General features: G+C 44.9%; 2 protein-coding genes across 2 annotated transcripts; one reads left to right on the forward strand and one right to left on the reverse strand.

The window, feature by feature from the left end:
- The first annotated feature begins 660 nt into the window (after positions 1–660).
- Positions 661–5,543, forward strand: prokr1a (prokineticin receptor 1a). The gene is made up of 2 exons (XM_070855628.1): positions 661–1,088; positions 4,844–5,543. The coding sequence occupies exons 1-2, from the start codon at positions 661–663 to the stop codon at positions 5,541–5,543; spliced, it is 1,128 nt and encodes a 375-aa protein (XP_070711729.1).
- Positions 5,544–7,907: 2,364 nt separating this feature from the next.
- On the reverse strand, positions 7,908–22,741 carry aplf (aprataxin and PNKP like factor). The gene is made up of 10 exons (XM_070827649.1): positions 22,629–22,741; positions 20,458–20,529; positions 18,910–19,073; positions 17,238–17,394; positions 16,414–16,528; positions 14,999–15,192; positions 14,060–14,316; positions 12,565–12,693; positions 10,755–10,801; positions 7,908–9,343 (listed from the first exon to the last, which is right to left on the reverse strand). Exons 1-10 carry the CDS (start codon positions 22,719–22,721, stop codon positions 9,126–9,128), a joined length of 1,446 nt encoding a protein of 481 aa, XP_070683750.1. The 5' UTR covers positions 22,722–22,741; the 3' UTR covers positions 7,908–9,125.
- Positions 22,742–23,613: the final 872 nt, after the last annotated feature.

The raw sequence follows: 23,613 nt of genomic DNA on the forward strand, positions 1-23,613 counted from the left end.
AAAAAAGTAGTATATCATAACAAGAACGTCAAAAGTGTAAGAAAATACTCAACATTTTAAAAATGACATATTCTGAAATAAATAAAATGATCAGACTTCCGTACAGTCTAATGTAACATTAAAGTAATGTTAATGAACGTGTCCGTTACTGTTTGAGTGCTGATTAATTAATTGATTTGTTTACCTGCTGTGTTAACGAGTTAATTCTGCTGTTGAGTGAAATAGAGAAAAATAGAGAAATAATAATAATGATCAGTGATGAGAAGTGAAGCCGAGGCGTTCACGCTCTCCTGTCGGGGCAGTAAAGTGGAGTTTTTCAGACGTCGGAGCCGAGACGCAACATTCCCCAACCTGTGCACAAATATAACAAGTAGCCTACATGAGCTCTGTGACCTGGCAACAAATAGAGCATCTGTAAAGCCGAGATCCAACACGAGCTGCCGAAGAGCTCTCCGAGTGTGTGTGTGTGTGTGTGTGTGTGTGTGAGGCCGCAGGTAGATCAATGCATGCTGGGATACGCTCAGCGGTGCTAAAGGAAACACTCAGATCCTCTCTGAAACGCGGTGCGTTCGAAGCCACTGACTGAGTTCAAACTATGCTGTTTTGATTTCCCGCCACCTCTGCAGACGCTCCCCTCCGAGCATGTCCACCTGATCCAAAATGGCCGACGCGACCAACAGCAGCACGGCTCTGACGGACTACTTCCTGGCCAGCGACGACGTGGACTACGAGATTCCCCCGGACGAGATCCCCGACACCACGCGGGGCCGGGCCTTCTTCGTGGCCACCATCGTCATCGCCGCGGTCCTGGTGGGCATCATGTTGGTCTGCGGCGTGGGGAACTGTCTGTTCATCGCCAGCCTCGCCCGCTACAAGCAGCTCCGCAACCTGACCAACCTGCTGGTCGCCAACCTGGCCGTGTCGGACGTGCTGGTGGCGGCGGTGTGCTGCCCCTTCCTGCTGGACTACTACGTGGTCAAACAGTTGTCGTGGGATCACGGCCTGCTGCTCTGCGCCTCCACCAACTACCTGCGCACCGTCTCCCTCTACGTGTCCACCAACGCACTGCTGGCCATCGCGGTGGACAGGTGGGTCTACCTGCACCTGCACCACACAGGTGTCAAGTTTTCACCGGGTTTTATGTGACTGTTGGACTATTGTTTATTCTATCATCACATTATTATTCTTTATCATTCAGGTAAAAGACACATAATGACTACAAACTGACCACAAAGAGACACATAACAACCACAAAGAGACACAAAACGACCACAAAGAGACAAAACGACCACAAAGAGACACAAAACTACCACAAAGAGACACAAAACACATAACAACCACAAAGAGACACAAAACACCCACAAAGAGACAAAACGACCACAAAGAGACACAAAACAACCACAAAGAGACACAAAACGACCACAAAGAGACACAAAACGACCTTAAAGAGACACAAAACTACCACAAAAAGACACAAAACGACCACAAAGAGACACAAAACGACCACAAAGAGACACAAAACCACAAATGGACACAAAATGACCACCATGTGGTGAAAATAGTGAGTAATGGCAGAAATCTGTGGAACTGGTCCTCCGCTAACCTCTAAGATCCTTTTTATTTCACCACAAACAGCCGTTATAGCACTCTCTTCAAACACACCAGACTCCATTAACAAAAACAGTAATTTTACCTCACAGTGTAAGGGAGTTGCCTCAATCAGTGAGTTGGTTTACGTGATTGTGTGTTACACAAATGTTGTGTTGGATTCAAACTCATCCTTCAAAACACTGAAAACTAATCTTCAGTAACACAACCAAACTAGCAGATCAAGACCAGCAGCTCCTGAGTTCTGTCAGGTAAAACTACTGTTTTTGTCAATAGAGTCTGGTGGGTTTAAATAGCACGACACAACGACTGTTTCGGGTTAAACAGAAAGGAATAAATTGCTGCCATTACAGCCTGTTTGCCAATCTACTGCTCCAATTTCAAAACTTTGAATACTACCCAGCCATATTGAATCCAGAATATGTAAAAATAGGACCCGGGCTTAAAAAATACCAGAATGTTCCTTAAATGACGTCTCACTCTGTAATATCAAAAACAGTCTCTAGTTTTTGGTTGAAGATGTCGTGGGTTTGAAGGTGAGCAGGGAGGTTTAGGACGGCCGTCATTGACCAGATGTGACGCAGACATGTGACCTGCTCGTCCATCAGTGTGTGGTGATGTAGCGGTGATGAAAGGGCGTTGACGGTGCCGACATGTGATCGTTAGAAGGAGGCGTAGTTCGGAGGGATGAACCACATCCGCTCGTCCACCTCCACGTTTGATTACTTCTGTGTTGACCTTTGTTACACCCTTCGCTGAGAGGACGGTTTTCTTCTCTGTTAAAGAAAGACGCTTAGATTTCAGATTTGATAATGTAATTATTAGTGTTCTGTTCAAACACACCAGACTCCATTGACAAAAAGAGGAATTTTACGTGGGAGCTGCTGTTTACCGCTGCCTCATTGGTTCATTTGTTTGTGTTATTGTCTGACTTTTGTGTTTTAAAAGGTCACTTCAGATCCAACACAATACTCCTGTGACAAACAATAACACAAAGAAACTAACCGATGGAGGCAGCAGAAGACCAGTAACTACCCTGTAAAATCCCTGTTTTTGTGAATGTAGTCTGGTGTGTGTGCTGTTTGTGGTTAAACCAAAAGGATCTTCCAGGTCTCTCTCTGTAGGGATCCTTTCCATGATGCTGTCACACACTTAGAATAACACTCTGAGCCTGTCAGTGGATCAAACAAGCTCTTTTAGTAGACCTACTGTGATCGGGCACTATTAAAAACTTTGATGCTCTCAGTAGTGTTGTATTGAGATCTCTCATGTCTGATATTCTTCTTGATATCCATGTTTATTGATTTCAAAAAGGGTTAAACAATAAAGGATGAAAGAGCACGACAAAAGTTTGGATTAGTGGCTAACATTAGCGTGTTAGCATTCCAAAGTAGCGACTGTAAGCATGTCAGCCTGCCAACATCAGCACTGGCTGCACCACAGAGAGACAGGAAGCAGGTAGCGGATCAGGTGATGCTATACAGGAAGCTAACGGCGGCTCCACATCAAACAGACCTGAGAGCAGACGTCAGGACTCTGAGGACGCTCTGACTGGAGATGATTTACATTAGGCCGAGATAAAAGCTGCTTCTGGGCTCCACTCAGCTCCTGAATCTCATCCATCATGGGCACTTCAGGACCAGCAGCCCCCCCCGTTTAATTTATCTCGGCTGACAGCTCCTGTGATGTATAAATAGCATCCGTGGAGAGGAAAGATGGATAATCTGTGTGTATCCGGGGACGAGGCTCCAGGTTCCTTGTTAGTGTCTCAGCTCTGTGTCAACACCTCCGGACGCATGTTCCTCTCTGCTCTGAATTATTTAACCACTGGAAATCTATGTTCCAAAATGTTTTTGGGCAGGCGATAAAACCTGAACCTTTAAATCGCCGTAATCTGTTTGTGTTCGGCTGCCAGTTTCATGGCTTCAGATGATTTCTTTTCCCAGTTCAGATGAAATAAACAAACTTTCTCCATCTCTGCCGAACACGCAACGCCACTATTTAAACACCTGCTCAGATTAATCACAATAAATCACAAACTAATTATTCAGAATATTAACTTTAACTTGAGTTCATGAGAAAAATAAAGAAACGCAGATTAATGCCTCATTTCAGTGTCTCAAAATGTCCCCCGATCATCCGAAGGCTGCAGTTAGCCAGTTAACTTCTGCTTTTCCTTTCAGTTACACTCAGAGAGAATCATTTAAGGTGATTAATGTCAAACTGACATTAAAAAGGTTGTTTTTAAGGAAGGTTTGCGCTGCGACGCCCAAAAAATACCTAAACTTTCCCCTTTACGAGAAGAGAAGCTGATGTTTTTGTCCTCCAGAGTGTCGGAGAGTCACGGCTAGTCCGAGACCAGCAGACATGTCAAACTCAAGGCCCGTGAGATTATTTCATGTGACTATTAGGAACAAAGGCCCGTCGGTAACCAGCACTCTACCTCCCATACTACAAATCCCACAATGCACTGAGCAGCTGCCGCGCTAGTCCAACCTGTGCAGCAGGTATAATGATACACTGATCAGCTGATCAATGGCTAAAGGAAAAGTGGACTTTGAACACAGAGACTTTCACAGCAGGTGAGTTTTACCTGTTTGTCTGTCGGAGGTAAAACCTGTGAGTCTGTTTGATGGAGCCGTGATTAAAGAATATAAATATAAGACGACACAAAAATAATTATTTAAAGTTCTATTTATTTTATTGAGGAAAAGTTGTTGAAGTTTGTCTGTTTAAATTCATATTTCTGGATAAAATATATATTATATTATTATATACTATAATAAAAGAGTCTTCACTAAATGTTGAACCCGTTTGGCCGACGACTTAGACCCTGTTTTAAATTTTGGCCCCTTCTTTGATTGAGTTTGACCCCCCTCTGATTTACAGTATAACCAGAACCGATACCAAACGCCGAGGCTGCAACTCCTCACAAACTGAAAAGGGAACGAACTAAGAACCAGAGTCAGGAACACAAAAACTAACAGCAGCTAACAAAACAATACACAACAACTTAGCTGCAGAGTCTCAGGGGTGGAGGCGGGAACCAGGAACCAGGACAGGTGGAGCAGGTCTGTCTGGGTGGAAGCCTGAACCAGACTTCGGTAGCAGCAGGTGCAATCACACCCAGAGAGAGACCGACAGAACCGGGCCGCCTCGAGACCCAGGGGCCGGAGCCGGTGCAGTGGTCCTGACCCGGAGCCACACTCAGGTTTCTCTCTCTCTCCACCTGCAGGTACATGGCCATCCTCCACCCTCTGAGGCCCCGTATGAAGCACCAGACGGCGTACTGCGTCATCCTGACCGTTTGGATCGTCCCCATCTTCATCGCCATCCCGTCCGCCTACATGGCCTCTGAGACCACGTACCCGCACGTGGACGGCAGCACCTTCAAGACCTTCTGCGCTCAGATCTGGCCCGTGGACCAGCAGGTCCTCTACCGCTCCTACTTCCTCCTCATCTTCGCTCTGGAGTTCCTCGGCCCGGTGACCGTCATGGCCGTCTGCTACGTCCAGATCTCCAGGGAGTTGTGGTTCAAGGACGTTCCGGGTTTCCAGACGGAGCAGATCAGGAAGAGGCTCCGGAGGCGTCGGAGGACGGTGGTGGTGCTGATCCTGGTGCTGGTCGCCTACGTCCTGTGCTGGGCGCCGTACTACGGCTTCGCCCTGCTGCGGGACTTTTACCCCACCCTCATCTCCGGGGACAGGAACTCCCTGGTGGCCTTCTACATCATCGAGTGCATCGCCATGAGCAACGGGGTCATCAACACCCTCTGCTTCATGAGCGTCCGCAGCAACAACAAGCGTCTGAAGAAGGCGGCCAGGTTCCAGCTGAGGCTGGTGACGTTTGTGGCCACCAAGTCGATGGATGACGGGGAGGCGCGGACCTCCTCCCTCCGAGTGACGGAGGACGTGGAGAGAGCTCGGCTGAGGTAGAGGCGGCTCTCCGGACCTGCTGGAGCGCCGCCAGAGACTCAGAACCCGTCTGTAGAGCACAGTTTGTGGAAACACTGAAATTAAACGATGGTTCCAGAGAAAGATGCTCTGCTGCTGCTGCAAGGTAACAGGTGGAAGAACCACGCTTGTATTCCCCCACAGCGTCCAGGCCGAGTCCAGCGTCCTCCTGTGGACCAGCGTGGGACCTCGTCAGTCGGCGAGACGCAAATAAGTTCTGATCCCGTTTGACTTGTGCCTGAAATCACACACGAAGTTTGTCAATTTAAAAGATAATTCTGCAAGTTGAGAAAGTTCAAATGGTTAGTTCCCTAATTCTGTTCGCGCCGTGTCGACGAAACACGTCTTCTATTAGAATCAAAACTTTTAATTTCGTATTCGTATGATGGAGACACAAAGACACCTCACAGTGTCATCAGAAGACCTGCTGCTTATTTTTCTGGAAACTCGTCACGTGCGATTCTTGGAGCGGGCTGTTTGTAACGAAGGTGGGTCACAGGAGGAAAGAGTAGGAGTTCAGTTTGACCCATAAGAACCCTTTTTCTCCTTTAAGTCAAATTATGGCAGATATAAAACAGACCAAATGGACCAAAGGAACATTTCTGAACTTATTTTTGAGACACTCCCCCGACTGTCCAACATCTGACAGGTTAAATACGTCACAGCTTTACTTTTAGAAGCTGTTTCAGGACAGGTTCTTATAATCCAGGACAGGATTAGAGCTGTTCAAATGTCTGAAACTCACCTTTTAATAACTAAAACAGTTTAAAATCAGCTGGTTGTGTTTCAGGTGTTCATCAGGCAGACCGCCATTTTGGAAATGATCACTGGGTCACATGACTGAACCAGGAAGTTCAGTATCTGTCACTGAGGGACTTCTGGAGTTACAGTCAAGGATAAAATCTGTAAAGGGACATTTCAAAGGTGTGTGTCACCTGTGGGCTCTGATGGGTTAAAATGGAGGAACAAGAAAAGTCCTCATTGCTTAAAAAAACACTGACAGTTAAATCAACTTTAAGTCACCAAGACTGTCCCGAGCGAGGCAGCAAGATTAAAAACACAGAAAAGGGAAAAAAAAAAAAAGGCTGTGAAGGGCGAAAGAGAAAGTCCAGACGGCCAGCAGCATGTGAGGAAGAGTCTTTTATCTCTCTGGATCAATAACACATGAACATAATAATCTACATCTGATTTGATTATATTCACGTCTTTTATTAACAAAGTGTCTCTGGCAGCTAAAGAACAAAACTTCTGGTTGGTTGATTACAACCATGTACCAGCAGGAAAAAAAATAATAATGATAATTAATGAGTCCAACCAATATTAACAATTAGAGTTCATTCAAAAGAAGATTTTTTTAGGAAAAACGAATTTTAAAAAAGCTAATTTTCATTTCCTCAGGCTTCGCTGCAGCACAGACATTAAAAACAGACACATTAATAAGAAATGTGACTTAAAGGAGGAAAAAGAATTAAAATAAAATAAGACAAAAAACTATTAAAAAGTAATCAAATTAAGTAAAATACCAGTTATATATAATTAATGCTGATAGAATAATATTAATGATAAAGATTTGTGAGGTAAAACCAGTCAATTTATTTATAATTCAGTTTTGTCACTCTAAAAATATAAAATACAGATATTTACTAAATAGAAACTGAGAAAAATAGACAGAAGAGCTGGTTTTCGTCCTTTTAATGATGAAAACATGAATCAGTGAGTTGTACCTTTATTACTTCATTGATTTTACTTCCTTTATTGATTTCAGCCCCACTGATTACTTCACAAGGCCGTTGGTTCGGTCACAAGATGGTAATTTACTCTGTGATCCGATCGTTCGTCAGACTGGATCACAGGCAGAAAAACAACTCCATAAAATGAAGTAAATTAGTTTGTGTGTTTAACATACCGGCCTTTTGTATTTGAGCCCAAACCGCCGGTGATGATGATGAACATCATCATCGTGTTAGCATACGGATGTTAGCATTTAGCTCAAAGGAACACTGAGCTGCTGGCGTGGCTGTACTTAAACCACAGACTAAAAGGTTTTAGGCAAAAACTTGAAATAAAGTCGAATAAAATGAAACAAATTAAGTATTTTTCACACTTGGAACGAGACCACGATGATGGAAGGTGGAAATTTACAGTAAATATATTTAAACTGTTGATAAATGAAGAGATCAATGTGACTTTTTGTGACTTCTTGTAAAATACTCTAAAAATTGTATTGAGTCTGGTGGGCGGCTGGTGAAAACATCCTCACAACGAGCCGTGAAATAAAGACAAGACACACTTTTCTTCCTTTCCATCTTTTCCTTTTTTTAATTTAAAAATCAGATGTCAAACAAACAAAAACCAGTAAAAAGACGATTTGAGAAAAAACTGCTAAAGCTCCTAAATGACAGGTGTGAAGGAACAGCTTCACCTGAAATACAATCTACAGGAAGACATGATCTTAACAACATACAGGAAATGAAAAACAAACTCATCACTTTGCTCCGGAGGGTTTTCACTGATGTAGAAATGATGTTGCCATGACGACACCTTCGCAAAAGGTGACACCTGACCTCTTTGGCACACTGGCGGCGAGGAGCGCTCGTCAAACAAACGGATGAACTCGGAGCGTGTTTGAACGCGCCCCGAGTAAACAGACGAGAGGCCGCCGACACCGAGGTGCAGAGAGCCGGAGGGGCTGCAGCTCTTTTCACCGTCAGGCCTCCGATTCTGGTTTCCTGATTCACCTTGGACACCTTGGACACCTTGGACACCTTGGACACCTTGGACACCTTGGACACCTTGGACACCTTGGACACCTTGGACTCACGGATGCTGCAGAGGAAGCCTCCATTTCTGGGTTTTAATGCTCCCAGAGTTCTGTTTTTACGAGTGTTGGCCTTCGTTCGACAGGTTTACACCCAAATGTAGCGTTGATTTCAACCGAATTCTGTGATGAATGCTTGTTTCCATCCACTGCCGTGATGTGATTATTGACGTGTGTGTTTCCACCAAACACGAGCGAATCTTTCCTTTGGGTGAATTACAAACAGTCCAACAGATGCAAGAGGACACGAAGTCGAAGTGCGATTGAAATTATTCAACTTGAGCGAAAGAATTCCAATAAAATTTAAAAAAAAGGGCTGATTCACCAGAGTTTGTCCCCCTGGACGTCCGTGGAAGAGCTGAAGTCTGGTTTTGGTTTAACCACAAACAGCCGTTATATCGCTCTCTGCACACACACCAGACTCCATTCATAAAAACAGGGATTTTAGAGAACAGGACACAGGAGCTGCTGCCTTGGCCTGTGTATGTTTCTGTGTCATAAAAGGCCCTGTGCTCTGCAAGGTTAAATGACTGTTTTTTCCAATGGAGTCTGGTGGCTTTGAAGAGAGCGATATAAAAAGGCTACATTACAACACTAGCAGTCATTTAGACACCAGGACAGGTTAAAATATGAGTACATAAAAATCCCAGAGATCTCCTTTAAAGGTGCTAAAAACAAAGAACAAACAAGAACACAGAACCTCCAATCTGGCTGAACGTCGCCGAAGCTCCTCCAGGTGAGTTCGTCTACTTCCTCTTCTTCAGAAAGGCCTTCGCTTCTCTCTGCAGGCGTCTGATGTCCTCCTTACCGCTGTCGTCCGACTCAGGAGGAGGCGCGTAGTCCGAGTCGTCGCCGGCGTCCTCGCTGTCGTCGTTGATGAAGCTGTCGTCGTCCCCAAAGTCTTCGTCTTCGTCTTCATCATCGGCGGCGGGGGCTTTTTTGGGGGCAGCACGTCTAGTGGAGGCTGTGAGAGCATAAACAGTGAGAGCCGGTTTAAACGGTGTGGTAATAAAAAGAAAGAGAAAGGAAACAGAAAACTGTTTCTTGTACGTCCGCTTACTTTTAGACTTTTGGGACAGAGGTGAAGAAGACAAAGGGATTTGGTCCAGACATTCATGCTCCCCTGAGGATAAACTGTAATAACTTCATTGATCCTCTGACTTTTCCAAGTTTTCACGTGTCCAATACTTTGATTTACGACCAAAATACCTGCCAATCAGCTAATGTTAGCATGCTAACACGTTAAACCAAGATGGTGAACATCAGTAACGGCAGGACTTACTTAAGGGAAGCTGCTGTCTGAGTGACTGGTAGGTAGTAAAAGTGTTGGAACTGGTCCAGTAGATCACCTCAGCCAGCAGACACCAAACGGGCTGCAATGGCTGCAACGTGATCCTTTGGGACAACTGCACCTGATCACAGTAGGTCCACTAAAAGAGCTTGTTTGATCCACTGACAGGCTCAGAGTGTTATTCTAAGTGTGTGACAGCATCATGGAAAGGATCCCTACAGAGAGAGACCTGGAAGATCCTTTTGGTTTAACCACAAACAGCACACACACCAGACTACATTCACTAAAACAGGGATTTTAGAGAACAGGACACAGGAGCTGCTGCTCTGCTGCTGCCTCCATCAGGTAGTTTGGGTTAGAAATGACCTTAACCTTACTGACTGTCTGTTAATGTCTGTCTGAAAAAGGACGTCAGTGTGGAAGAAACAAACACCGTCGCTCCTCCGTGTTTCTTCAAACGCAGCTCGACGCCTTTAATCAGCAGGAAACTGTCAAGAGTGTCGACGGAGTTTAAATTAAGTGTCAACGAAACGTCAACCGGTGCATCAACATGCAAATGAGACAGGTGGAGGTGTGTGTGTGTGTGTGTGTGTGTGAGACAGGAAATCTAAGTGTCCTCCTCCTCCTCCCTCTCCCTCTCCCTCTCCCACCTCCTCCCTCCCTCCTCCTCCTCCTCCTCCTCCCTCCCTCTCCCCCTCCCACCTCCTCCTCCTCCCCCTCCCACCTCCTCCTCCTCCCCCTCCCCCCCTCCTCCTCCTTCTTCCTTCTTCCTCCTCCTTCCTCCTCCTCCTCCCTCCTCCTCCCTCCCTCTCCCCCTCCTCCTCCCTCCTACCTCCTCCTCCCTCCTCCTCCTTAATGGTCCATTTAGAGGAGGATACACCAGGAAGAGAGGGGGTTGTGAGAATGGACGTCACTTCTGGCTCCAAAAAAAAACCAAGATGGCGACGCCCTTGAAGCCAAACTTGAGGCTTCATAAACAGTGGTGCACAAACCTTCTCTGTGTCTGTGGTTATAAACATGTTGGTGTAAAAACACTCAAAAGCTTCTGTGCTAAAATAAATAAGGTCAAAAGCAAAGAGCCCACCTGGTTTCTTTGTGTGTCGGTATTCTTTCCGGTGAAGAGGGTTTTTCCTGGGGAGAGAGGGAGAAAGAAAAAAGTCACTGTGAAGTTTCTGCTTCATCGTGTCGGCCATTAATCTGCTGATCAATCCGCTGTGATCGTTCGTGACCTGATCGCTTCTTAACCCAGCGGCCCTCTCTTTGCTTTATCTTGTTTTAAATAATACGTCGATGTTCAGACCTTCTTCTTCTTCTGCTACTGTACAAACATGGCAGACTCTAAGCTAAAGGAAACTCTCCTCCTCTCAGGTGATGACACACTACTGAAAATATAATTATGAAGATACACTCCTCACTAAAAGTCAGGGATGTTCAGCTTTCAGGTGAAGTTTCAGGATGAACCTAAAATGCATTCTAACCTTTCCAGGTGAACTTAATGTGACCTTCTCTAAACCTTTGAATGCACATGTCCAACTGTTCAGTGTCTCAGTACTTTCTGCACCAGCTGTTGTTCTCTAACAAGAAGCTTAACAGCAACATTCACAACAGGTTTGATCCATGAATCCACCAATACATTTCCTGCTTCAGTTAGAATTGGTATTTAAACAGTCCTCCTCATCCTGCTGTTCACATTCTGACATCATGAGACCAAGACGACACCTAACAGTTGATCAGCAGCACCTCAACACTGGAGGCTTCAAACAGGAAGTCCTCAGACGGAGGTGTTCACTGAGCTTAGAGGGTCACAGAGTGTCATCAGGAGGTTGGAACAGTGATACAGAGACTGGAAGAGTCACAGAAAGGAGAGGAGTGGACGTCCTTTGGCCACGTCCCAATTTATTGAGACACTGAACATGTTTTGTTGTGGTATACCTACCACTGTTGGTAGATTTTCTTTCAATAAACTGTTTAAGATGAATAAAATCACCAGTGCATGCTTCTACTTAAATGCCCTACTTTCATGATATAATATCACTGTAGCATTCACTTTTTACATTTTCCATATATTTCACCTGAAAGTTGAACAACTTTGTGTGAGTAGTGTATGTTTATATATATATATATATATATATATATAAATATATTCCATTTCCGCCAGCGGATTCCCCTGAAAGCTGCAGACTGCACCTTTAACTCCCATCGTGGCTGTAATGTTGTACAAGCTGAAAAATATGAACTGAGGGTGTTGTTATGCACAAAAATGGCACTAAAACTAACAAAACTCTGCATAAAACACACGTTCTGTGTGTTCAAACGCTCGTTAGTGAATAAATGATGGTGTGGCAGACAGACCGGAGTGAGACGCTGTTGTTCAGAATTAAACCTCCTGTAATGTTCCCACATCTGTGTGTACGTTTGAATCCTACAGGCCTGATTATTATGATTCTGTTTTATATTATAATTATTTTATTTTTCAATGAGAATATTTGTAATTATTTCTAATTTAATTCTAATAATTTCTATTATTATTATTATTATTTTATATTATTTCAGTTATTTATCATGCATTTTTAATAATTATTTTATTTTTCAATAAAAGTATTTCTAATTATTTCTAATTTAATTCTAATAATTTCTATTATTATTATTTTATATTATTTCAATTATTTTTCCTGGATTTTTAATTAATAATAATTATTTTTGATACTGCAGTACAAGCAGCACTTCGACACAAACAGAGATTAAACAGATTAACTGAGGGCGTCATTACTCAACCAAAATCAGCCTAAACCTTTAAAAACGTCTTAAAACAAGAAATAAGACAGAGTGTGTAAAAGAGGACTGCAGCTCCCTATCGTCACAGGTGTGGTGCTGTCGGTGCTGTGGTGTCTGACCTGTAGCAGTCGGTGCCGTAGACACACTCGGGTCGGTCTGCTTCATCCTCGTCCTCCTCATCCTCCTCCTGCTCCTCGTAGTCGGTGTCACCGGGGTGGCTGCACTCCTGGAAATGGACCGGGTTCTTCCTAGAAAAACAAACTAAGGTCTGTTCAGGACGTCTCCCTGCTGCTGCTCCCTCTTTACGAGCTTTCAGAGTTCGTACTGGACCATGTCAGAGTTACATTAACACTGAAGTAAGGAGCTATTTTAGCAACAGTCTGTGAGGAGGCTGAATCAAACAGTGGTGGCGTTATTCCAAGTCTGATCTTTGGATGTTAAAGGGTAACGTCAGTGTTTTTAAACCTGGGTCCTGTTTGTACACCTTTTGTGTTTTAAATGACTGGTAGGAACAAGATGTGTTTTGGACAGCATTGTGGAAAGGATCCCTACAGAGATAGACCCTGTAAGATCCTTTTGGGTTAACAAGAAACAGCCGTTGTATTATTCTCTTCAAAGCCACCAGATCCTATTGACAAAAACAGTAATTTAACATGGCAGAAAACAGGAGTTGCTGGTCTGCTGCTGCCTTGATCAGTTAGTTTGTTTGTGTTATTAAGTGAATTTGGTGTTTTATAGGATCAGTTTGGATCCAAATTAAAGTGTTAAAAACACCAAAGTCATAGTAACTAGACCAGCAACTCTTGTGTTCTGCAAGGTAAAATTCATCTTTTTGTTAATGGAGTCTGGTGGCAGGTTAAGTATTTTTTTGGAACCTGGAACCTATTTTATTTTTTTTTTACACATTTTGGTGTCTAAATGCCTGATAAATACAAAAAGTGTTGGAATCGGTCCAGTAGATCTCCTCAGCCGGCAGCCCCAAAGCAGGCAGCAATGGCCGTTATCCTGTCTGCAAACACACCAGACTCCATTCACAAAAACAGTAATTTTACCTCACAGAAGACAGGAGTCACTGCTTCTATCGGTTTGTTTGTTTGTGTTATTATTTTGACTTTGGTGTTGGTTTACAGGTTAGTTTGGATCCAACACAATATTTGTATAACACTCAATGAGACAAACAAGCTAGCTGATCGAGGCAGTGGTGGACCAGGAACTCCCATGTTCTACCAGGTAAAATTACCCTTTTTGTTAATGGAGTCTGGTGGCTTGAAAGAAAGTAGTAGTAGCAGTATCAAAACGTAAAAAAAAGGTTTTAAAATACCAAAGTTACCCTTTAAGAAGTGCTGCATGGAGGAGAACTACCTAAAAAACCATGTTTAGCTTTGATGTTTTTGAAATAATCCTTCATCTTACTTTTGAGAAGTCGACTGTGTGAGAGTGTCGCTCTCGAGACGAGGCGGCTGCTTGTGTTTCAGCTCAAGTGCACCTGATTTCACCTCATTTTAGTTTGAAAATGAGCCACATGAAAGTGAAGTGAACTCCCAGTCGTCCTGTGACTGTCTTGTTTTGCTCTGAAGAAGCTGAGCCGCTGTGTCTGTGTGCAGGTAAACGTACCTGTAGCAGTCCTTCCCGTACGGACACGGCGCTCTGGGTCGAGGTTTGGGTGCAGGGCCGCCGTTTGACCCCACAGGCTGCGCTCCTCGTCCATCTCTTGGCTTCTTGTCCTCGCTCTCAGACTGAGCGGTTTTAATGCCAGCGGCAGACGGCTCTCCCTCCCCTCCGTCCTCGTCCACCTCCATGGCGAAGCCGTCAGACTCGTCGCTCACCTCTGACCTGTTGGGTTCACTCTGCAAGCGAACTGTGGGAACATCCTGAGAGGAAGAGAGCAACAGAAAAGGGTTCAGCTCAGTTCAGTCAGTCCGTAGAGACGGGATGGAGACATCAGTTAGGAGGCCCTGAGAGCTCAACACACAACAGAAGTGATCTGAATTGGTGAGCTAGTATTGAAAGGCAGCAAGTAATTCACATAACCAGAAGCTAAAAGCTAACCTGTAGGATTCTTTTTGTTTAACCACAAACAGTTTGTTAAATCACTCTCTTCAAACACACCAGACTTCCTTGACAAAAAGAGGAATTTTACCTCACTGAACACAAGTGTTGCGTGTCGAGTCGCTGTGACTTTGCTTTTCTTAACACGTTCATTTGGATCCGAACTAACCCTTTAAAAACACAGAAGTCTCACAATAACACAAACAAACTACCTGATGGAGGCAGCAGCAGAGCAGCAGCTCCTGTGTCCTGTTCTCTAAAATCCCTGTTTTAGTGAATGTAGTCTGGTGTGTGTGCTGTTTGTGGTTAAACCAAAAGGATCTTGCAGGTCTCTCTCTGTAGGGATCCTTTCCATGATGCTGTCCAAACCTTTTGGAGCTTCACAGTCATTCAGACACCAAAATATGTGCCAATACGGCCCCACTGAAGCCTTTCATTTGACCCAACTGCCCCAAAGATGGAAACACACTGACCACTGATTACTCACTAACTGTCGTACTCAACTGTTCTGGACTGAGCTGCTGCTGCTTCTTCGTCTTCATTGCCAGTCTTCCTTCTCCTCTTCTTCGGCATCTCCTCCTCACTGAGCTCCGCCTCCTCCGCCGAGGACGTCCTGGCAGGTGCCGCCTGTCTGGCTGCTGCTCGCTTGGCGCCGGTCGACGTCGCAGGTCCTTTGCTCCTCTTCACCGCCGACTGAACTGAAACCACGACAGAGGAAACGTTTTTTACAGCATATTAAAACTTTATATTAATGTTCTTTACAAAAACACAGTGAACTTGTCAAACCATGTGATCACATCTTGTTCCTGCTGATAGATTTTTCTCTGTTCCGACACCTTTTTTAGTTTTTACTCACTTGTGTATTAGAGAGCTGCACATTAACTCTAACAGTGAGTCTGTGTGTGCACGTGATACAATCCCATTAGTTTGATCAAAAGAAAGAGTTTTAGATAAGTTTGATAAAGAAGAACTGGCTGTGCTGCGTCAGGAAAAATGTCAATAATGATTCAAATAAGTTAAATAGAACAACAACAACAGTAATTATTTATAATATATAAAAAACAGTAAACAGAGCAAAAGAAGAATCAAAGAAAAATGTCTAGAAATGAAAAATAAAATATAAGAAAGGAATCTATGATTCGACTGTTCAGGTCTGAATATGTTCACGTTAACCTTAAAATAAGCAGAAAGTTTGAGGCTTCTGGGACATTTAAGAACATTTAACGATGATTTATGTGGAGTGAAGGAGGAACATTTAGGATTCTTCACTATTTCTAGCTGATATCTATGTTATATTTGCACCACTGACAACTTTATCCAGCTCTTTCTGACATGACGTCACTCTGAATCAAACCTTTGTGCTGCTCTCTGACCCTTTTCCCCCCCGACAGGGAACCGGAGCGTCTCCATGCTCCCAGCAGCTCTTAGTAATGAGCCGCCGCTGCTTCACCTCAGAGTAAATATCCCAGCAGCACTCAGGGGAAACTCAGGAGGCTCTTTAACGCCACCAGAGAGCCGAACCGAAGAGCCTCCTGACGCCCAGAGCGACGCTTCACCCTCCTGTTAACGTATCGGCTGCTATTTAAGGTCGACGAACGTCCGTCCTGGACAACATCAGCTGGAAACCAGACGGCGGGTGGATTAGTGCTGCCGGTGGACTGGAGCTGGAAACGTAGCAGCGCTTTAAAAACAGTCCCACAGCTCACGTCTCCTCTGGGAGAGAGAGATCGGTGTCACACAGGACGGAGTTTTATTCTCTTATCTGATATCTACAAAGCTTTGCCTCATTATTTTCACACTAACGTGTTCAGGTTCAGGCTCAGGCTCAGGCTCAGGCTCAGGCTCAGGCTCAGGCTCAGGCTCAGGCTCAGGCTCAGGCTCAGGCTCAGGCGTCTGACAGTAAACGAGGAGCTCCGCACCTTTCGGGCTGCAGGTGGAGGCGGAGCCGCGTGATGCTGCTGCAGCCGCCACCATCCACGCAGGTAAGACTCTCCTCTTCGGGGCAGCCGGAGCGACGTCACCTCGCTCCTCCAGCTGGACGGAAAAAAACGAGGCAGAAAAGAGTCGTCAGTGAGGTCCATCAGAGCGTGTTTGGTGAAAACAGCTTTAAATTATTGATCTGACATGAAGAAAAGTTCCATAAAAACAGAGACCTGCTGCACAAAACCTTCCTTTGAGTGACTGATGTCAGACTGACTTGAATAGCTTGCTGTGCAGTGCATTATGGGTAAAACTAGACCCTTCACAGAGGAGCTGCAGCACATTTTATATCACTAATTACTCGGCTGTTGAGTCAAATGAACACATTCAGAGATTTGAAACGCCGTCTTAACATTTCTGCAACAGACGGGCTCAATTAGACCAGGACTAAGTTTACGGTCCTGAGCCTGACGTGCAGATGAATGACTACAGACAGAAATACAGACACCCTACGGACACGAGTGACTGGTGCAGCGTTCTGCTTTCCCGTCACAAGAGAAGGAATTTGGAAATACTCGTCAGCTCGAGCTTCCAGAAGGTTTCTGCGGAGGAAGTGTGAATCTGTTTATGGATCTAATAGGCAGACAGGGACGTCTGTTGTGGGGTCAGTATTCATCACAATAAATCCTTTATCACCACACAGCAGCTCCGCTCAGTCACAGAAGAGTCCAGACACAAGCAGAGGAATCATCGAAGAACATAGTCGACACAACTGGATCACCTCCTGGTTCAAACCTACACCAGGACGACAGAGTCTGCAAACCTTGTCTGAGCTGCTGTCAGGACTTCTGCTGTTTCCCTCCTGGTGTGACAGAGCTGCTGCTGACGCCTCCTGCTGAGTCTGTCCAAGAGGAGGAGGAGCAGGAAGTTCTTCTTCTTCTTCTTCTTCTTCTTCTTCTTCATCAAATATCTGATTGTTTCTACAGAGAGTGATGTTTGACAAGATCACATTCAGACAGAATAACTGAGGATGAAGTCCATTTTCAAATCTACTCACTTAATAGAGACATTCTTAGTTCAATGATGTTAAAAGTGTCAGAAATCCATACTTCACATATAAGGCTGCATATGAGTGACTGGTAGGTAGTAAAAGTGTTGGAACTGGTCCAGTAGATCACCTCAGCCAGCAGCCACCAAACGGGCTGCAACGTGATCCTTTGGGACAACTGCACCTGATCACAGTAGGTCCACTAAAAGAGCTTGTTTGATCCACTGACAGGCTCAGAGTGTTATTCTAAGTGTGTGACAGCATCATGGAAAGGATCCCTACAGAGAGAGACCTGGAAGATCCTTTTGGTTTAACCACAAACAGCACACACACCAGACTACATTCACTAAAACAGGGATTTTAGAGAACAGGACACAGGAGCTGCTGCTCTGCTGCTGCCTGGACTGGTTACTTAATTTGTGTTATTGTGTGACTTCTGTGGGTTAAAGGGTTAGTTTCAATCCAACACAATATTTGTGTAACATGCAATAACATAAACACACTAACTGATGGAGGCAGCAGCTCCTGTGTCCTGTTCTCTAAAATCCCTGTTTTAGTGAATGTAGTCTGGTGTGTGTGCTGTTTGTGGTTAAACCAAAAGGATCTTCCAGGTCTCTCTCTGTAGGGATCCTTTCCATGATGCTGTCACACACTTAGAATAACACTCTGGCTGCTGGCTGAGGCGACTTCCTGCACCAATTCCAACACTTTTTATACCTACCAGTTATCAAGACACCAAACTAGGTTTAAAGTTCCCCTTTAATGCTGCTGCTTTGATAGAAGCTGGACCAGCAGCCTGAGAGGGTCCGTTTGATCTTAACTTCAAACAGAGAGCTCACATCTGGACAATGGAGGAGCAGCTCGTAGGTGGAAGATTACAGGACGACATAAATCTACATCGAGCCAATGTTGGTGTTTAACTGAACAGATAACACTTGAATGAGCCCCCCCCCACACACACACACACACACACTCTAGAGATAAAAGATAAAACTCTAATTAAAGAGTGAAGAGCAGTTCAGTATTCATGGGAGAAACACAGTAAACAGAGAATAGTGTGGGAGGTGGAGGTGGGGGGGGTGGAGGTGGAGATGGAGGTGGGGGGGGTGGAGGTGGAGGTGGGGGAGGGGGTGGTGGTGAAGATGGAGGTGGAGATGGGGGTGGGGAGGGGGTGGAGATGGAGGTGGGGGTGAAGATGGAGGTGGGGGTGGAGGTGGTGAAGATGGAGGTGGAGATGGAGGTGGAGATGGAGGTGGGGGCGGGGGAGGGGGTGGTGGTGAAGATGGAGGGGGGGTGGGGGTGAAGATGGGGTTGGAGGTGGAGATGGAGGAGGGGGTGGAGATGGAGGTGGGGGCGGGGGCGGGAGAGGGGGTGGGGGTGAAGATGGAGGTGGAGATGGAGGTGGGGGTGGTGGTGAAGATGGGGTTGGAGGTGGAGATGGAGGTACCTGGGAGTGCGCTCTTCTCCGCCCACGGCCTCCACCCTGTAGACCAGCTGCCCCGGCAGCAGAGAGATCAGGTCTCCATGACGAAGAGGCTGCCAGACGTCTCTCTGCAGAGGCTGAGGGTCGTCGGTGGGCGACGACTGAACGAAGCACGGGTTCAGGTGGGTCTACGGATCAATGAGCAATAATCAATGAGCTCGGTCGAACCTGATGATGCTGCAGGGTTAAAGATTAATGATCAAATAATCTTTTATTTCAATTCACCTTCGGCCGTAGAATATTAATATGACTGAGAAGATCACTGGAGGACTGATCCAGGATACGTTTGAAGAATAAACGGAACCATTTAGCATCATATGATGTTCTGATGTTAGAACATGAAATATATATATATATATTTGTTTTTAAAGGTGTCTATCATCATCATCATCATCATCATCATCATCATCATCGGTTCTAACTTGACCTTTAAACGAGCATCGATAGCTTCCCAGTTAGCGTGCGGACTGTTGTTCTCACTTCTTTTGTTTGACTGACGACACCATGTTTTTATTCACACGTCCGACGCGACAGATTCAGTAAATACAGCTTGAATTTGACCAAATCCTTGACAAGCTAACAATAATATTACATACAGACATTAGCAGGTCTGAACATGAGCTAGTAAAACATCAGGCAGGTGGCGTTTAGAGGTTAAGTCCAGTTTTTAAACAGCTCGTAAACACACTATAATGTAGGTGTATGCAAATATAAGGATCATTTGGAGGGTTAATGTAAAGTGTTTGTCACAAATCTCACCTCTCACACATTAGCCATGTGAATACTAAGTAGGGAGACTTGTTGCCAATGAACTTAACGGTAAAATCTGTTACCGGCCGAAACCGCGAGTCGAAGCATCCATCTAGGATTCACACAAACTTTGAACTTCCTGTCACTGCAAAAACAGAAGGCGGAGCTCACTGGAAAGATTCACGGAGAATAACGTGCTGCTTTGATGCTAACTTAACGTTTTCTAGCTTTCTATCACTGAGAAAAGCTGTAAAAAAAAAAGGTGTCCTGGCCCTTTTTACAGAGTGAACACTGATTATATTCATTCAGCACTTTGTGACTTTGGACTCTCTCTGTTCTGTGACGCAGGTTAAAGGTTAACGGACGTCCTCGGGCTGCTGTGTGAAGAATATCTGTAGGATACGGTGATTAAAGATGAGCGCTGAGGCCGTGGAGCGTTAATCAATGAGAGATAATTAACCGAGGTCACATCTGTAGGCCACAGGATGTGATTACAGCAAATAAACGGAGATGTGTTAAGAGTCACTAACACCATCTCCTGATCTTTAGTGTGAAGAAGAACCACAGAGGCGACATGGCTGGAAAGTAAAAGCTAATTCTGTAAAGCTGTGTTCTTCATCTCACCTCCACCTTGAATGCATCAGCATGCACACGTGGTTTGTTGTTTCATAAACCGACATGAGCTCAATAAGATAGAGGTAAAAGCCCTAAAATGGGAGGGAGAAGCTCGGTGAGCGGTCGACCAGCGACGAGGTGACGCACCGGTTTGAGACGCAGCCGCCCGTCCAGGTTGTCCAGCAGGCCGTGATGTCTGGACACTCGCTTGTCACTCACCTGAGACGACGTGAGGAGAAACACAGAGGAATCAGAGAAACACAGAGGAATCAGAGAAACACAGAGGTAAAACACAAAAGGCTGCTTCCTCAAATACAGATAACGACACAGAGATCCTGACAGACCTGCTGTGGACGTTCATGGTCCCCAGAGGATGAAGGATCATGACTACGACATCTTTTTGCCTTCTGACAATCAATCTACTCATATTTTTCACTAACTGTGGATATTCATGGTCTCCAGCGGAGGACGGCTGATGACTCCTACATATTTTTGACAATAATTCCACATCTATTTAAAAATGATAATAATAAAATTAACTGTGGACATTCATGGTCCCCACAGGATGAAGGAAAATAACATTGACGTCTTAGTTTTTTCTTTACAAAAAATAACATTAACTGTAGATGTTCCTGGTCCTCAGAGGATGCGGGCCAATGGCTTTGACACATCTATTATCACTTGTGTTTTTCTCTAAAAAAAGAAAAACACGTGGATGACAGTAGCTGTGGGTGTTCATGGTCCCCAGAGGACGAGTCAGGATGAGCTTGTTGAAACAGCAAAGTTCCTTTAAGTTCATATTGAAATAAAAAAAACTATAAACAGTCAAACATCAGAGAGTTTGAGGTCAATTTTCAACCAGATTTTTGTTTACATATTGTTTTTTTTTTTCCAGGATTGTAAGATTCATAATAAAAACAGATAAACGAGTGATTTATTTTAACTGAACACAACGAAACCTTTTTCATTTTTAGAGTTTTTCTGATGCAGAGATGCTTCAGAAACTCTGCTGCACAAAGAAAAGCAGCATTAATCTGTTGGACCTGAGCTTCAGAGGGACAGCGTCCTCCGGTGGCTCCAGGGAGACCTGCACTGACTGACTGACTGACTGACTGACTGACTGACTGACTGACTGACTGGCTGACTGACTGACTGAGGCATTCAGTGTGTATGTGACAGTAAATATTATTTACTGATCAGTTTGTCTGAACCAAGAAAATCCTGCTGGAAAACAAAACTTTACTTCAAGAAAAGTACCAAGAGAACTACTCTAAAATACTGCATGTTAAAGTACTGCAGTAAAAGTACTTCCTGTACTGCAGTAAAAGTACTTCCTGTACTGCAGTAAAAGTACTTCCTGTACTGCAGTATCAGCAGGAAAAGTACTTATGATACTATACTTACTTATAATCATATATTTATCATCATTATTATTATTATTATTATTATTATTATTAAGTTTTATTGTTCCAGGTTCACAAATGTGAAAGTTTGCTCATTATCATTAAATAAAGAGTCCAGGTGAGGATGAAGACAGTCAGAGTCCAGGTGAGGATGAAGACAGACAGAGTCCAGGTGAGGATGAAGACAGTCAGAGTCCAGGTGAGGATGAAGACAGACAGAGTCCAGGTGAGGATGAAGACAGACAGAGTCCAGGTGAGGATAAAGACAGACAGAGTCCAGGTGAGGATGAAGACAGTCAGAGTCCAGGTGAGGATGAAGACAGTCAGAGTCCAGGTGAGGATGAAGACAGTCAGAGTCCAGGTGAGGATAAAGACAGTCAGAGTCCAGGTGAGGATAAAGTCAGTCAGAGTCCAGGTGAGGATGAAGACAGACAGAGTCCAGGTGAGGATAAAGACAGTCAGAGTCCAGGTGAGGATAAAGACAGTCAGAGTCCAGGTGAGGATGAAGACAGTCAGAGTCCAGGTGAGGATAAAGACAGTCAGAGTCCAGGTGAGGATGAAGACAGTCAGAGTCCAGGTGAGGATGAAGACAGTCAGAGTCCAGGTGAGGATAAAGACAGTCAGAGTCCAGGTGAGGATGAAGACAGTCAGAGTCCAGGTGAGGATAAAGACAGTCAGAGTCCAGGTGAGGATGAAGACAGTCAGAGTCCAGGTGAGGATGAAGACAGTCAGAGTCCAGGTGAGGATGAAGACAGTCAGAGTCCAGGTGAGGATAAAGACAGTCAGAGTCCAGGTGAGGATAAAGACAGACAGAGTCCAGGTGAGGATGAAGACAGTCAGAGTCCAGGTGAGGATAAAGACAGTCAGAGTCCAGGTGAGGATCAAGTCCTTAAACACAGCTCAGAGGGGACTCACTCCCAGGAGGGGGCCCCGGCCCAGCACCGTCTCCCCCGGCGGCAGGTGGATCGGATCCCCGCCGCCCACCGGGACCAGGTCGAAGCCGGACATGAGGCTCAGCGGGCGGACTGGAGGGACAAAACACACAACAGCTCACACATGGATCAGAGGATCTACTGAGACAGTTAGTCCGGGACTAAACGCGCTCCTCTGATCCAGGAAGCCCCTCTGAGCTCTCGGGGAGGTTCTCCTCTGCTCACCTGTGGGGGTGTCGGACTGGGCTCTGGTCAGCCTCTCAGGATTCACTCTCACAGCGAAAAGCTCAGAAAGCAGCTGAAGTTCGTTACGCGATTCAAAACTTCCGGGTTGCATGGGGAGCATGCGCAGTAGGCGGCCAGACGCTCATTAACATAAAAAGATGGCGGCGCTAAAACCAGATGATCCACCTTCATGTTCTGAAGTAGGCCACGACCTGGGGGGGGGGGGGCATCAGTAATAACTACCAGGTGAACAGGAGGCTCACCAACAGGACACCTGCTCTGTTTTTCATTTCTAGATGGTTGAAGTGTGATAAAAGCTTCACTGTTCAAACACTCAGACGACACAGTTTCCTTGTTACTGTGCTACAGGACCTGTAACAAACAGGGACATCACACACAGATAAACAAAAACATTCATTTTGGTCACATTAGAACTTCTTTAATGACTAATTCACAACCATAATAACATTTTTCGCACCTGCTCAAACACGTTGTGGAAATATTGTTGTTTTTTAAATGTAATTTGTCTGCATGAAAATAGAATTTCATTCAAATTTATTTATTTTTTATTTGGGCGGTTTTGGTCCTCCGTGTCACTATGACATCACGCTGAGAATGTGACGACATCACGCTGAGAATGTGACGACATCACAGTGGGAATGTGGCACAGGTAGCGTCACTGCAGTGAATTATCTCCAGAACAGTGGTGACACAGACGGAGAGCAAAGCGTAAGCAGGCCATT

Source organism: Pempheris klunzingeri, chromosome 3, assembly GCF_042242105.1.
Source record: "Pempheris klunzingeri isolate RE-2024b chromosome 3, fPemKlu1.hap1, whole genome shotgun sequence".
In the NCBI taxonomy this organism is placed as follows: Eukaryota; Metazoa; Chordata; class Actinopteri; order Acropomatiformes; family Pempheridae; genus Pempheris; species Pempheris klunzingeri.

Excerpts from the sequence above, each read along its gene's own strand:
- prokr1a (XM_070855628.1), top strand. The coding sequence starts at position 661 with ATGGCCGACGCGACCAACAGCAGCACGGCTCTGACGGACTACTTCCTG. Across the intron at positions 1,089-4,843 it reads CTGGCCATCGCGGTGGACAG|GTACATGGCCATCCTCCACC; the intron begins GTGGGTCTACCT and ends CTCCACCTGCAG.
- aplf (XM_070827649.1), bottom strand. The coding sequence starts at position 22,721 with ATGTCCGGCTTCGACCTGGTCCCGGTGGGCGGCGGGGATCCGATCCAC. Across the intron at positions 20,530-22,628 it reads GCCGGGGCCCCCTCCTGGGA|GTGAGTGACAAGCGAGTGTC; the intron begins GTGAGTCCCCTC and ends ACGTCGTCTCAG. Across the intron at positions 14,317-14,998 it reads CAGCAGCTCAGTCCAGAACA|GATGTTCCCACAGTTCGCTT; the intron begins GTTGAGTACGAC and ends TCTTCCTCTCAG.